Source organism: Gekko japonicus, unplaced genomic scaffold (assembly GCF_001447785.1).
Source record: "Gekko japonicus isolate JY-2015 unplaced genomic scaffold, Gekko_japonicus_V1.1 scaffold25, whole genome shotgun sequence".
NCBI lineage: Eukaryota > Metazoa > Chordata > Lepidosauria > Squamata > Gekkonidae > Gekko > Gekko japonicus.
The window spans coordinates 2,172,404-2,186,808 of NW_015171502.1; the positions used below are offsets into that span (position 1 = coordinate 2,172,404).

The 14,405-nt window shown below is 52.7% G+C and overlaps 1 protein-coding gene across 1 annotated transcript; it reads left to right on the top strand.

Annotated features, from left to right (window-relative positions):
• Window positions 1-56: 56 nt before the first annotated feature.
• SLC50A1 (solute carrier family 50 (sugar efflux transporter), member 1) lies at window positions 57-14,405 on the top strand. The gene is given in 7 exon segments (XM_015419127.1): window positions 57-180; window positions 3,439-3,516; window positions 4,459-4,582; window positions 11,696-11,857; window positions 13,197-13,235; window positions 13,237-13,323; window positions 13,713-14,405. Coding segments are annotated over 7 exon segments (666 nt in total). The 5' UTR covers window positions 57-106; the 3' UTR covers window positions 13,815-14,405.

The following is a 14,405-nucleotide window of genomic DNA, read 5'->3' on the forward strand; positions in this document are numbered from 1 at the left end:
GGTCCCGGCGTGTCAAAGGCGGCTGGGCGGCGCGAGAGGCGGCGCCCGGGGCTTGGCGGCGGATCTGGCTGCCCGCGGCCGGCGGCTCTTCCTGCCTGCTGCAGCCATGGGTCCGGCGGTGCTGCAGCTGCTCTCGGTGGCCTGCCTGGCTTTCACCCTCGGCATGTTCGGGACGGGCCTGTGAGCGCATCCGGGAAAGGGGGCTGGCCGCCGGGGGGAGGGGGTGCAGAGCCAGGAACGTGGCCTGGGCACGGGGGGCGCCATGCCGTGCCATGGGGCAGAGAACTGGGGCAGGGGGCGGGTTCTGCGCGGCGATAGGCGCACCACGTTGCGCGGTGCAGTGGGGCAAAGCAGCGTGCGTCGCCAAAGGCGCAGGTATAGGGGGCGGAACTAGGGGTGCGCCGCCGTGCAGAGTGTTTAATTCTGGGGGGAGCAGAACCAAGTGCTGAAGGACTGCCTGGGGCACAGGTTATGGGGCACAGAGCCGCAGGCCCGTGGCACCCGGCATGCTCCTGTGAGGCAGGACCCGGATGTGGGCATTAAAAAATAACTACAAACTAGGGGTGCACCACGGTTTCAGTTCTGGGGGGAGCAGAACCAAGTGCTGAGAGACTGTCTGGGGCACAGGTTATGGGCAGTGTTCCCTCTAAGTTGAGTTAGGGTGAGCTAGCTCACAGTTTTTTAGCCTCCGGCTCACACATTTTTGTCTTCGCTCAGGAAAGATAGCTCCAAAGCGAACTAATTTATGCAGCAGCCAAATCCCTCGCTCACAACTTTAATGCCAGTCGCTCACAAAGTAGAGTTTTTGCTCACAAGACCTCTACAGCTTAGAGGGAGCATTGGTTATGGGGCACAGAGCCTGCAGGTTCGTGGCACCAAGTATGCCGCCGTGTGAGGTAGGACCCGGATGTGAGCATTAAAAAAGAAAACAAGGCGGGGTGAAGGGACATGAGGATGCAGGTCAGGGGTAATGCTCCTATGATATAGCGCGCAGAACTCTGGGGCAGATCCAGGATGTGGGCGTGGAGAAAGTGGCACTGGACGGGCATTGAGTTTGGAGGGGGAGAGTTAGTGTAGGGCATGGGATGGGACTGTGGGGAAGCATGGGGGGTGGTTAATGGATGTGGAGCTATGGGGCAAAGCTGGGAGGAGGATGGTAGAAGGATCATAGAATCGTAGAGTGGGAAGGACCTCCAGGGTCATCTAATCCAACCCTCCACCCAATGCAGGGAATTCACCAATACTTCCCCCCCCCCACACCCAGTGACTGCTTTTCCATGTCAAGAAGATGGCAAAAAAACCCTTCCAGGAACCCTGGCCAAACTGGCCTGGAGAACAATTGCTTCCTGCCTCCAAAGTGGCGATCGGCATTTCCCAGGGCGTGTAAGAAAGGGCCACAAGGACTAAGCACTGAATTGTTAGACTAGTGTGCTAGGATCGGGTCCAGGAGACCCAGGTTGGAGTCCCTCACTGGGTGACTTTGGGCCAGTCCCTCACCCTAGCCTACCCCGTAGGGTTGTTGTGAGGAGAACACGTAGGACCAGGTCACACAGATCGCCAGACTGGCGTTTTTTCATCTACACCAGATCCGGCAACTGCCCCCCTTCCTGTCGCGCCTGGACCTAGGCATGGTACTCCACGCAACGGTCACCTCCGGGCTAGACTGCTGTAAGTCGCTTTACGCTGGCCTGCCCTTGAGATTGACCCGGAAGATCCAACTGATCCAGAATGCGGCAGCACGAGTCCTGACGGGAACGTCACGGACGGCGCATGTACCTCCAGTGCTGCACCAGCTATGCTAGCTTCCAGTGGAATACCAAATCAAGTTTAAGGTTTGGTTTTGACCTATAAGGCCTCGAGCGGTCAGGGACCAACATATCTACAGGACCGGCTCCTCTGTTATGTCCCTGGAAGGGTGTTGAACAACAACACGCTGGTTGTTGTCTGGCTGTCCTTGACCAGGGCCAGGTATTTTTCGGTCCTGGCCCCAACCTGGTGGAGGTAAGGTAAAGGTAAAGGTTTCCCTTGCTCGAAAGCCAGTCAAATCCAACTCTAGGGATGCGGTGCTCATCTCCGTTTCCAAGCCGAAGAGCCAGTGCTGTCCGAAGACATTTCCGTGGTCATGTGGCTGGCATGACTAGACGCCAAGGCGCATGGAACGCTATTGCCTTCCCACCGAAGCGGTACCTATTTATCTACTTGTGATTGCTTGCTTTGGAACTGCTAGGTTGGCAGGAGCTGGGGCCAGAGACGGGAGCTCACTCCGTCATGCGGCACTCAGGTCTCGAACTGCGTCAGCGTCTTAACCACTTGAGCCACCACAGCCCCAACCTGGTGGAACTCTCTGCCAAATTCCATTAGGGCCCTGCGGGACCTTATGCAGTTCTGCAGGGCCTGCAAGGCAGAGCCGTTCTGCCAGGCATTTGTTTGAGGAGGGCAACGGTTTTTACCCCTACTGAGCACCCTTCCTTAGCCTTCCACCCTAGTTTTGACCTCTTCCCGCCTGCCCACGAAACAGCTGGCAGTCGGTAATGGGGGAATAATTAACTGGAAGGTACTATTCGCCGTCTGTTTCAATGGAATTAATATGTTCGATTGTTTTACTTGATGACTGTGATTGTTTTTAATACCATGTACATCACCCGAGTGCCGCATGACGCAGCGAACTCCCGTCTCTGGCCCCAGCTCCTGCCAGCCTAGCAGTTCGAAACCAAGAAATCGCAAGTAGATAAATAGGTACCGCTTCGGTGGGAAGGTAACAGCGTTCCGTGCGCCTTGGCGTTTAGTCATGCCAGCCACATGACCACGGAGACGTCTTCGGACAGCGCTGGCTCTTTGGCTTGGAAACGGAAATGAGCACCACACCCCTAGAGTCCTGGCCCCAACCTGATGGATTCGACTGGCTTTCGAGCAAGGGAAACCTTTGCCTTCAGTGGGAAGGTAACAGCGTTCCGTGCGCCTTGGCGTTTAGTCATGCCAGCCACATGACCACGGAGACGTCTTCGGACAGCTCTGGCTCTTTGGTTTGGAAACTGAGCACCGCAACCCTAGAGTCCTGGCCCCAACCTGGTGGCTTCGACTGGCTTTCGAGCAAGGGAAACCTTTACTTTTACCTTACATCACCCAGAGCACTACAATAGTAGGGATGGGGTGATTCATAGATTTAATAAATAAATTATTGTAAATTATTGTTCATTAAAATTATTTTAATAAAATTATTGTTGTTATTATTAATATTAATAATAATAATAATAATAATAATAGGAAGGGAGAGTGGTGTTATAAGCTGCAGTGGGTAGAAAAGCGGAGTATAAGTAAATACATATAAATGCACAGGCTAAACACTGGAGCAAGGAATCGGTTGCAAGGGACCCATTTTGCAGTTTGAAGCCTGATTATCTCAGGGTGACTCCTCTACCCCATCTTTCCTTCCCCCAGGTCTGACCTGCGACAGATGTTTGCGACCCAGAGCGTGGAGAATATCCAATTCTTACCTTTCCTCACCACGGACGTCAAGTAGGGGCTCTCTCTCTCACTTGGGGGCAATTCTGCTGGTGGGGGGGAGGATTGCGTGGAACCGATTGTGCGTCAGTGCGCCTCTCGTTTCGTGGAAGGAAGTCCGCTGAGAGCTCAGAGCTGGGGTGTCTACCCTTGCACGGGGAGTCTGGGAAGATCCCACAACATCAGGGCTGGGGGGAGGGAAGTCTGATGAGGCCCCCACAGAGGCACGGCTGGGTGGCTTCCACGAAACAGAGCTGAAATTGTGCGCCGAGCAAAACTCTGTTCTACAACCTGCAAAAACGGCTTTGCAGCTTACGCCTGGGTGTGTCTACCCAGGAGTAAACCCCGGCAAGAAATTTGCTTTAAAAACAAACAAACCATGGAACCTGAGTTTTGCACCTGATGCTATCATCTGCAATTTTGTGAAATTGCAGCGTGCGCGTGGAAGGGTGATACAGTTTGCTAATGGCCATCGTTTGCTTTTGCTGTTAAATTGTCTCTGGGGTGTACAGTTTATTGGCTAGGCTAGGGATCCCCAGCCTTTTTGAGCCTGCAGGCCGCCTTTGGGATTCTGACATGGTGTGGTGGGCGCAGTTGCACAATGGCTGCCACAGGAGGCGGGGCTAGCCACAAAGTGGCCGCTGTGGCTTACCTTCAGTCACACAAGGAAGATCCCTGAACTTTGATGGCCGCTGCTGTCAAAACTTTTAAAAAATCTGCACAGGCAAGCAGATCTCAAGTGGCCAATCAGAAGCCTTGCTGGGCAAAAGCCCCACCTGGCCCCGCCCACTTTCTAAAAACACTTGGCGGGCGCCAGGAAAGGTGTCGGTGAGCGCCCCGGTGCCCACAGGCACCACGTTGGGGATCCCTGGTTTACACTGTCTGCTTTGGCTGCTGTGTTGAAACTGCGGCTCTAACTGCCCCCATTACTATCTATCCATTTCTCTACCCAATCAGCAACCTAAGCTGGCTGAGCTACGGCTTCCTGAAGGGCGATTGGACACTGATCATTGTCAATGCCATTGGTGCGGCTCTTCAGACTCTATACATCCTTGTGTACTTCTATTTCAGTCCGGAGAAGGTAGGTGGGGAGCGTGGCGAAACCCATGCAGTTCTTAGATGCAGGGGTCATTTCCTGCGGGAGAACACAGGAGCGGAGCTCCGGCAGTAAGGAGCCCAGGGGGCGGGCACATGCAACAAGCCCCGCCCCCTGCTCCCAGCAGCCCTCAGTCGGGCCACAAGGAGCAAGAAGCAGCCAGGTAAGTTGCAGAGCAGCCCCCCCCCCGGCCCAAAACAGTCCAGTGGCACCTTTAAGACAAAGTTTTATTCAGGTACAAGCTCTCCCTCCTCTGTGAGGACAGATCTGCATGTTCCCCGCCCCCAATAGCTAGCAATCCAAAACAGTCCAGTGGAGCCTGGGCAGTGGGTGTTGCCCTCTGACACACTTCCGGTGATGTCGGGGTGTGGCATATGCAAATAAGTTATACTAATGAGTTATTCTAATGAGCACCTGCACCTCTTTTTCTACGAAATGACCCCTGCTTAGATGTGTACCCATGCATTGTAGCCAGTATCTTCTTAGAAGAGGCATTCCCACCTGTATGTGAGAGTAAGGGGAATGCCTTCTCTAAAATAATATTAGTAGAAGCATTCCCTCTTGTGTGCAAGAGAATGGGGAATGCCTCCTCTAAGATAATATTGGAAGAGGCATTCTCCCCTGTATGTGAGAGTAAGGGGAATGCCTCCTCCTAAGATAATATTAGAAGAGGCATTCACTCCTGTGTGCAAGAAAATGGGGAATGCCTCCTAGAATCATAGAGTTGGAAGGTACCTCCAGGGTCATCTAGTCCAACCCCCTGCACAATGCAGGAAATTCACAAATACTCCCCCAGTGACCCCTTCTCCATGCCCAGAAGATGGCAAAAAACCTCCAGGACCCCCGGCCAAACTGGCTTGGAGAAAATTCCGTCCTGACCCCAAAGGGGTGATCGGCATTTCCCTGGGCATGTAATAAACGGCCACGAGAACTAAGCACTGAAGCACCCCTTCCTGCCCTCCCTCTCATGATCTGCCTAAGTTCACAGAATCAGCATTGCTGTCAGATGGCCATCCAGCCTCTGCTTGAAAACCTCCAAAGGAGGAGAGCCCACCACCTCCCGAGGAAGCCTCTTCCACTGAGGAACTGCTTTAGCTGTCAGGAAGTTCTTCCTAACGTTTCGCCGGAAACTCTTCTGATTTAATTTCAAACTCTTGGTTCTGATCCGACCTTCCTCTAAGATACTATTAGAAGAGGCATTCCCTCCTCCACGAAAAGGGGGCGATGCCTCTTTTAAGGGCACTTGGTGCCTGCAATTTTTACAAGGCCTTGTGTTAAAAAAACAATTTGTGTAAACGGTCTGCGGATTGATTAAGCGGGGCAGCTTTTCAGCTGACCAAAATGTGCTTTCGTCAGTGAACCAATTAAATATCCCAGCTGTAATTTGACAATATAACAGTTGCCGCTGAGACGCCCAGGTGTTGGCAGTGAGTGTGAAAATCTGTCCTAGAGTGTGATGAATCCTCGTATAGTGAGCACAGTCGGGGTTTAGTTTTTGCTTGCCCTGGACCTTGGAGGATACCTTTTGCTGTCCCTACATCCTGCTCCAGCGTTATCTGTTCACACTTTATTTTTCTCTGAATTTATCTCAGAGAACACCAGCAGACACAAAGATTTGTTGCGCATCGGAGCACAAGAGGCCACAAACACAGGGGGAAATAATCTGGAACTGTACCTACGGACCTGATATTTAGCAGCTGAGAAAACAGTCGCAGCCGGGAGTATCCATGCCCGCTTCCAAAAACCAACAGGCAGTCGTGGTTGCAGACTGTTGCAGATTTCTTCTGTAATAATTGGGTTGTGTTTCCAGACAGAATCCATCTAGGTTGCTGCATGACTTTTTGTAGATCCCCAGTCGTTTTCCACCCAGTTCTTCTAGGCCTTTGCCTTTGTCCCTTTATAGAAAGCCAGACCTCTTCTCCCACTAGGGGCGTAGCATGCCCCACCCCCCGGGTCCTGTTTCCCACCGCCGCTATGAGAATAATCAAGCACATGAGGCTGCTCTTTCTCCTTACCAGAAATTCATACAGGAAGTAACAAAGGGCAGGTCTAGGAATTGTGAGGAACCTCTATGGTTTCATCATTAAGTTTCCAGTGATTCCTAGAACTACCGTCTGTCGCTTCCTGTATATACTTCTGTTGTTGTTTTTTAAAATTTCTCCTGCAATGATGCCCCCCTCAGCCCTCCCATCTGCCTGGCAACCGCATGTCCCTGTCTTCCTGGCTTTCTCCATGCAGGGAGCTGTTTCCCATTTGTCCCTTTCCCCATTTTGCATTCTGAAGAAGTGCGGCTCCAGTAAAAGTGTACCGTGTGCAGTCTGAGCCGAGCTCCTGTTGGCGCCGTCAGGGCCACGTTTCCGCAGCTGTTGACTAAGGGTTGGGAACTTGAATCAACAACGTCCTTGTCCATCCGTGGCTTCATGGATGATAAATTGCAGAGTGTTTCAGTCACACCCCCTTGCTTAGTACCAGCGGGTTATTCGCAGGTCACTGTGTTTTTGTGGAGAGGCCCTGGACTTATTCATGCAGATAGAAAGTGGCAATAAACAAGGCTGCAGGTTGCATTTGTTTATTTTTGACATTTTCATCCCGGTTTTTGGCATAGGGATCACTTAGCTGGGGTTAGAAAAGGAGAAGATTAAGATCCTCCCCCCGTTGATATTTCCAGAGGCTCTCCCCTCTCTTTTTAAATCCTCAGTTCACCTCTTCGGTTAGCCAGCCAGGCTTTCCAGACTTCTCGTTGCAGTTTCATAAGAAGGAGGAGGCGGAGATTGGATTTATACCCCGCCTTTCACTACCCAAAGAAGTCTCAGAGCAGCTTACAATCTCCTTTCCCTTCCCCTCCCCACAACAGACACCCTGTGAGGTGGGTGGGGCTGAGAGAGCTCTTTGGAGGACTGCTCTTGAGAGAACAGCTCTGAGAGAACTTGGGACTGACCCAAGGTCACACCTGCAGCTGCATGCAGAGGAGTGGAGAATCAAACCTGGTTCTCCCAGATTAGAGTCCGCGCACTTAACCGCTACACCAAACTGGGGCAGAGGTTAGAGTGTCAGACTAGGTTCTGGGAAGCCCCGGGTTTGAATCCCCACTCCGCCACAGAAGCCGGCTGGATGACCCTGGGCCAGCTCTCAGCCCAACCTACCTCACAAGGTCGTTGCGAGGATAAAATGGAGGAGAGGAGAGCAACGTAAGCCGCTCTGGGTCCCCTTTGGGGAGAAAGGTAAAGGTGTAAATGAACTCAAGGGAACTTTCAGAAGTTAACGGATATTTCCTCTGGCTGCGCAGGGCAAACCAGTTAGGCTCAGGGGAGGTCCCCGAAAGCGGATTCTCCTTTGCACCTGTCAGATCTGCAGGGAAGCTTGTGGGAACACGTGCCCCACACCTATATGGAGCACACCTGTATCGGGAGGCCGAACCGAGGCCTGGAGAGACACATGTTTCCCTGCGCATGCATGCAGAAGGAATGAGTCTCGACAAGTGCCATAATGGCCGAAAGCGTGTCGAGACCGTCTCCACCCTCCAAGCAGGGCCCCATCTCTCTCTCTCTCTCTCTCTTTAATTTATTTTTTTATTGGCATATGAAACTTGGAAAGAGGCATCCTCCGAAAGCAAAAGTTCATGGCGTATCCCCCAGCCATGTGTCTGACTCTCTGATCGATAGATAACAAACTGTTTATCCGGTGCCTTTTCGCCTCGCCTTTCTTCCACGGAGTTTAGTGCGACGTCCCTTCCGGTTTCATCCTCACAACAGCCCTGTGAGGTAGGCCGGCCCGCCCGGCCCAAGGTCATTCAGCAAGCTTTGGTGCAGAGTGGGGATTTAGACCTGCGTCTCCTGGGTCTGTCTTTGTCTAAGAAAAGCCAGGCAGGTATAGCCGCTGACCAAGGGCTCAGCGATCTGTCTCCCTTTGCATCCCTCCCTTTTTCGTAACTGGTCAGCACGCTGCAACGAATCAGCTCATTTGTTGCTGGGGTTTTTGTTGTTGATGTTAAATAGGCAACTTTTTTGAAAAGCACTAAGCTGCTCCAAGGATTGTGGGGGCAGGGAAGGGAAGAGGTGTCGTGGTGGCGTCACAGGGGTGCCTGGCAATTGGTGGGGTTCCCCACCAGATTGGCCTCCGCAGGAACGTTGTTTTCTGAGCTTGTGCCGGAAGGTACGTTGAGACTGATTGTGGCGGATGTCGCTTCTGGAGCAATAGTCCCCCTGTGCCCCACTGTGCCTCTGTGCCCAAGACATTAATTCTGCAACCAAGAAGATTACTATTACTCGGGCCTCTATTTGTAGCAGTAACTCCTTTGCATATTAGGCGACACACCCCTAACATAGCCAATCCTCCAAGAGCTTACAGTAGCCCCTGGAAGAAGAACTCTGTAAACTCTTGGAGGATTGGCTACATTAAAGGTGTGTACAGTAGCCCCTGGAAGAAGAACTCTGTAAACCCTTGGAGGATTGGCTACATTAGGGGTGTGTCGCCTAATATGCAAAGGAGTTCCTGCTACAAAAAGAGCCCTGTGTATTACTACCTTGAACGTTTATTTATTTCAGTTATATCCGGCCACTCTCCCCCAAAGCGGCTTACATGCAACGCTCCCTCTAAGCTGTGGGGTCTTGTGAGCAAAAATTCTACTCTGTGAGCTACTGGCATGAAAGTTGTAAGCGAGCGATTTGGCCGCTGCCTAAATGAGTTTGCTCTGGAGCCCCATCCTTCCTGAGCTTAGACAAAAAATGTGTGAGCCAGAGGCCGATGTTCCCTCTAAGCTGAGTTAGTATGAGCTAGCTCACAGTTTTTTAGCTTCTGGCTCACACATTTTTGTCCTGGCTCAGGAAGGAGAGCTCCAGAGCAAACTAATCTATGCAGCAGCCCAATCACACACTCACAACTTTACTGCCAGTAGCTCACAAAGTAGAATTTTTGCTCACAAGACTCCACTGCTTAGGGGGAACATTGCCAGAGGCTAAAAAAACCCTTTGAGCCAGCTCACACTAACTCAGTTGAGAGGGAACAGTGCAGTTCTCCCCTCCTCAATTTTATGCTCACAACAACCCTGTTAGGTAGGCTAGGCTGAGAACTAGCCCAAGGTCATCCAGCCGGCTTCTGTGGCAGAGTGGGGATTCGAACTGGGGCTTCCCAGATCCTAGGCTGACACTGGAACCCAGAGGTGTCAAACTCATTTTCTACGAGGGCCTGATCTGACATAGAATCATAGGCTCACAGAGTAGGGAAGGGGCCATACAGACCATCTAGTCCAACCCCCCTGCCCAATGCAGGACCAGCCTAGACCATCTTTGACAAACTGCAGAGTTAACTAATGAATGTCACTTTGTCAGGCTGGGCCACGTGTGCCATAACATTTAATGCCAGGTACCAGAGATATTGCACCACTGACCGTGACCCAGACACCTCCTCAGCAGACCTCAAGGCCCAACCAGCACTCCTCGCCCCTGAAGGTTGCCATCTGGAGATCTGGGGGAAGACCCTGGGGAGGCCCCACATTTAGGGAAAGGAGGGACCTCAGCAGGGGGTGTAATACCCTAATATAGGCCCTCCCTGGGCTGGTTTCCCCCCCCCAGTTGTTCTCAGGCTGGATAAGAGCCCTCGAGGGGCCAGTTCTGGCCCCCGGGCTGTATGTTTGACATGTCTGATCTAACCCTTGCCCCAGTCTTATGGAACTCACTGTGACTGCAAGGAGAAGTCTGGAAATTCTGGCTGGCAAACTGAGGAGGCGAACTCGCTAGGGCAGGGGTGTCAAACATGCGGCCCGGGGGCCAAATCTGGCCCCGAGAGGGCTTCTATCAGGCCCGCAGTGGAACTGGCTGTCTTCTGCTTCTTCTTCCAGTTCTGCTGCTGCTTCGTCATCGTAGGTTTGCAGCTTACAGATACGCACCTGAACAGCATACTCAAGATTGCAACAGCACAGACCTTTTGATGCAGTAATCCAGAGCAAGAGGTGTCAGTTATCAGACACGGTTAAATAAACAACATATTGCAAGAGCGCTGATGTTCTAAGCATGTTTTTATTTTAAGTTTTTAAAAAATCCTTTGTGTTTGTGTCCTTTATAAAGTTTATGTCTCCGCTACCTGGCATTACATTGCATGACACACATGGCCCGGCCCGATGAAGTCTCATTTATGTCAGATCCGGCCCTCGTAACAAATGGGTTCGACACCCCTGCGCTAGGGACCAAAAACAAGAGTGGAGAACTTGGAAAGAAGCCTGGGAAAGAGAAGGCTTAGAGGGGAGATGATTGCAGTCTTCAAGTATCTGAAGGGCTGTCACGTAGAGGATGGAGCGGATCTATTCTCTCTTGCTCCGGATTGCAAGACTAGGTCTAATAGGTAGAAGTTACAAGGGAGCCGTTACCGGCTAAATATCAGGAGAAACTTCCTAACTGTAAGAGGGGTTGAGCAGCGGAACAGACAACAGACTGCCTCGGGAGGTGGTGGGTGCTCCTTCGCTGGACGTTTCCAAGCGGAGGCTGGACGACCATCTTTCGGGTGTCTTGTAGGGCTCTCTTTCGGCTATGCCCTTGCAGAGTGCAGGGGGTTGGACTAGATGACCTGCAAGGTCCCTTCCAACTCTTAACATACTATGATTCTATGAACTTCTGGAAATATGGACCAGGGTGGGGGAGTGGGGAGAGGGAGCATCTTACTCCTAGTATGACAGTCTAGCCTCTTCCCCAGTTTTATGAAACTCAGTGTGACTGCACTGAGAACCTGGCTCTGCCCACTGCGCCACACTGGACACTGTTGACTGTCCCTGGAGATCGCCGTTGCTTCCAAATTCACGTCTCCCCGCCCCCCCCCCCCCGCCGGGCGGGCGGCAGACGTGCGGACTCTAATCTGGGAGAACCAGGTTTGATTCCCCACTCCTCCACTTGCACCTGGCTGGATGACCTTGGGTCAGTCACAAGCTCTGGCACAGCTGTCCTCGAAAAGGAGCAGTTTGTGTCAGAGCTCTCTCAGCCCCACCGACCTCACAGGGTGTCTGTTGTGGGGAGCGGGAGGGAAAGGAGTTTGTAAACCGGTCTGAGACTAAGAGTGCAGGGCGGGGTATAAATCCAGTCTCTTCTTCTCTTCTTCTTCTTCTCTGCTTAGCGTGCCGTGCTGTTGAAGACCACGGGCTTGCTGGCAGTGCTCCTCCTCGGCTACTGCTATTTCAACCTGCTCGTCCCCGATGTCTCGACCCGCCTGGCCCGCCTGGGACTCTTCTGCAGCCTCTTCACCATCACCATGTACCTCTCGCCGTTGGCTGACCTGGCAAGTTACAGCTGCGCTCGGTGGGATTTTTGATGTGGGAGGTGACTGGCGGGCAGACGGGTCGCTGGACCACTCCTCCCGAGGAGCGGTGAATGTGTACCCTGGAGGTCCCCGCGCAGTGTATCCCAGGGCTCCCCAGTTCATATGGGGCAGCAGTGACGCCTGTCGGGTGCCCGCTCTTTATTTATTTATTTATTTTATTTGACTTGAATCCCGCCCTCCCTGCAAAGCAGTCTCAGGGCGGCTTAGAAAACTGTATAAAAACAATAAAACAGGAAGATTAATGAAATCACAATACAGCCCTAAATATAACAAATTATAAAGCGCTAATAAAGGTAAAAGGTTCCCTTGCTTGAAAGACAGTCAAATCCAACTCTAGGGTTGTGGTGCTCATCTCCGTTTCAAAGCCGAAGAGCCAGCGCTGTCCGAAGACGTTTCCGTGGTCATGTGGCCGGCATGACTAAGCACCAAGGCGCACGGAACGCTGTTACCTTCCCATCGAAGTGGTACCTATTTATCTACTTGCAATTTCTTGTTTTCAAACTGCTAGGTTGGCAGGAAAAGCGCTAGTACAACTAATGTAACGATGGCCGATGTTTGCAGCAATCGCAATACGCAGACAGCATAGTCTGGGTTGAGTCAGGCTGTTGGTGGTATAATGCTATTGATATTTATGTTACTCTTGGCGTTGGTGTTGGGGCCAGGGCCTTGCTGTAAGTGGTGCGGCTCCCTAATTGAAGGCCTGGTGGAAAAGTTAACCATCATGCACCCTAGATTGTGCTCCCAGAATCCCCATTGTGGGGAGGGGAAGGAGATTGTAAACTGCTCTGAGACTCCGAGTGAAGGGCGGGGTATAAATCCCACCTCCTTAAGGCAGTGGACACTTTTTGGACCTCTTTCTGGCCTAATTTGACCCCCAGTCCCAATTCTTGTGTACTCCCCAGCCCCTGCGCCCTCGCAGGGATGTTCACCTCCATTCAGATTTTGTGGGGGGTGGTGAATTAACTCTGCTTTGCCCTGTTTCTACACATTCTCTTTGCTCCGTTTCTCCGCCAGTTTGGTGTAGTGGTTAAGTGCGCAGACTCTAACCTGGGAGAACCAGGTTTGAGTCCCCACTCCTCCACTTGCAGCTGCTGGATGACCTTGGGTAAGCCGTAGTTCTGATAAGAGCTGTCCTTGGGGGGGGAAAAGCAATTTCTGTCTGAGCTCTCTCAGCCCCACCGACCTTACAGTGTGTCTTCACTCGGAGACCGCCCTTCACTCGGAGTCTCAGAGCAGAATCTCTTCTTCCTCTTCCTCCTCCTCCTCCTCTTCCTCCTCTTCCTCTTCCTCTTCTCAGGCCAAGATCATCAGGACCCGGTCGACACAATGCATCTCTTTCCCATTTCCCTCTGACCGTCACCACGTTCCTGGCCTCAGCCAGCTGGACACTCTACGGACTTCTCCTTCAGGATCTCTATATTGCCGTGAGTCCCCCTTGCCTGCTCGGTGTGAGTGCATTATGGGGGGGGGGAGCGTGGTTTGTGAGGAACGGTGCCCACTTTCCACCCACGACCTCCAACAAACCCTGCGCCATTGATTTTAATTAATTAAAGAGAAGCCGATAAAGCACCCCCGGCGGAGAGAGATTGGACGGAAGGGGCGCCTGGCATTGTGCTCATAGATTCTCTGCCATCCCCTCCCCTGCCTGCCCTTCACCCCACGCTACCCCACACGCCCCTGCCCTTTCCCTCTACCGCTGCTGGACCTCCTGCTGGCGCCTGGTATTTCTGGCCGCTGTGTGACACAGAGTGTTGGACTGGATGGGCCCACTGGCCTGATCCAACATTGGTGTCTCTTGTGTTCTTTTGTTCAGATCCCCAACATTCCGGGCATCGTCACCAGCATCATTCGCTTCTGGCTTTTCTGGCACTTCCCTCCAGACCCCAACAGACCCTACAAGCTGCTGCAGGCCTGAAGACCCAGGACCGAGGACCCGCGAGTGCCGTCAGCGCTGGCCGAGGAATGGGAAGAAGGCCCCCCACATCCCACGGACAGTCTCCTGGCTCTCCGGAGACCCAAGGCCGCCTAGGCCCGTGAGACGCCCCGTTGCCGTCAGTGCCTCATGAGTCACGCCACCTTGGTCCGAGTGGCAGCTCTAAAAACGCAAGGCCCTGAACGACACCTTAGAAGACTTATACCGATCTGCCTGGATCCGGTGAAGTAGCGGACGGGGGAACGGCATCGGAACCCAGGTGATCAAGGGGAACGGATTCCCTTCCCGTCCGCCTCAGAGATACAGTGGCTTAAAAAATGCCATCTCTTGCCTCTCCCCTCAGCGGCCTGCGTTTCCACCACCAAAGCAGTGCATCCGGGTGTGGCCTTAATTGTCCCACATCCCTGCTTTTGGACTGTTTTCTCTCCCTCTTCTCCTCTCTGACTCTGTCCCTGCTCTTCCCTCAGTCTCCAGGCCGCAGGCTGAGGGGCCTGGGTTTCTCCCCAGCTCCAAATGAAGGACTTAATGGTGACATTCCAATTGGGGGGGGGGGGTCCTCCCCCAGTTTGTCTC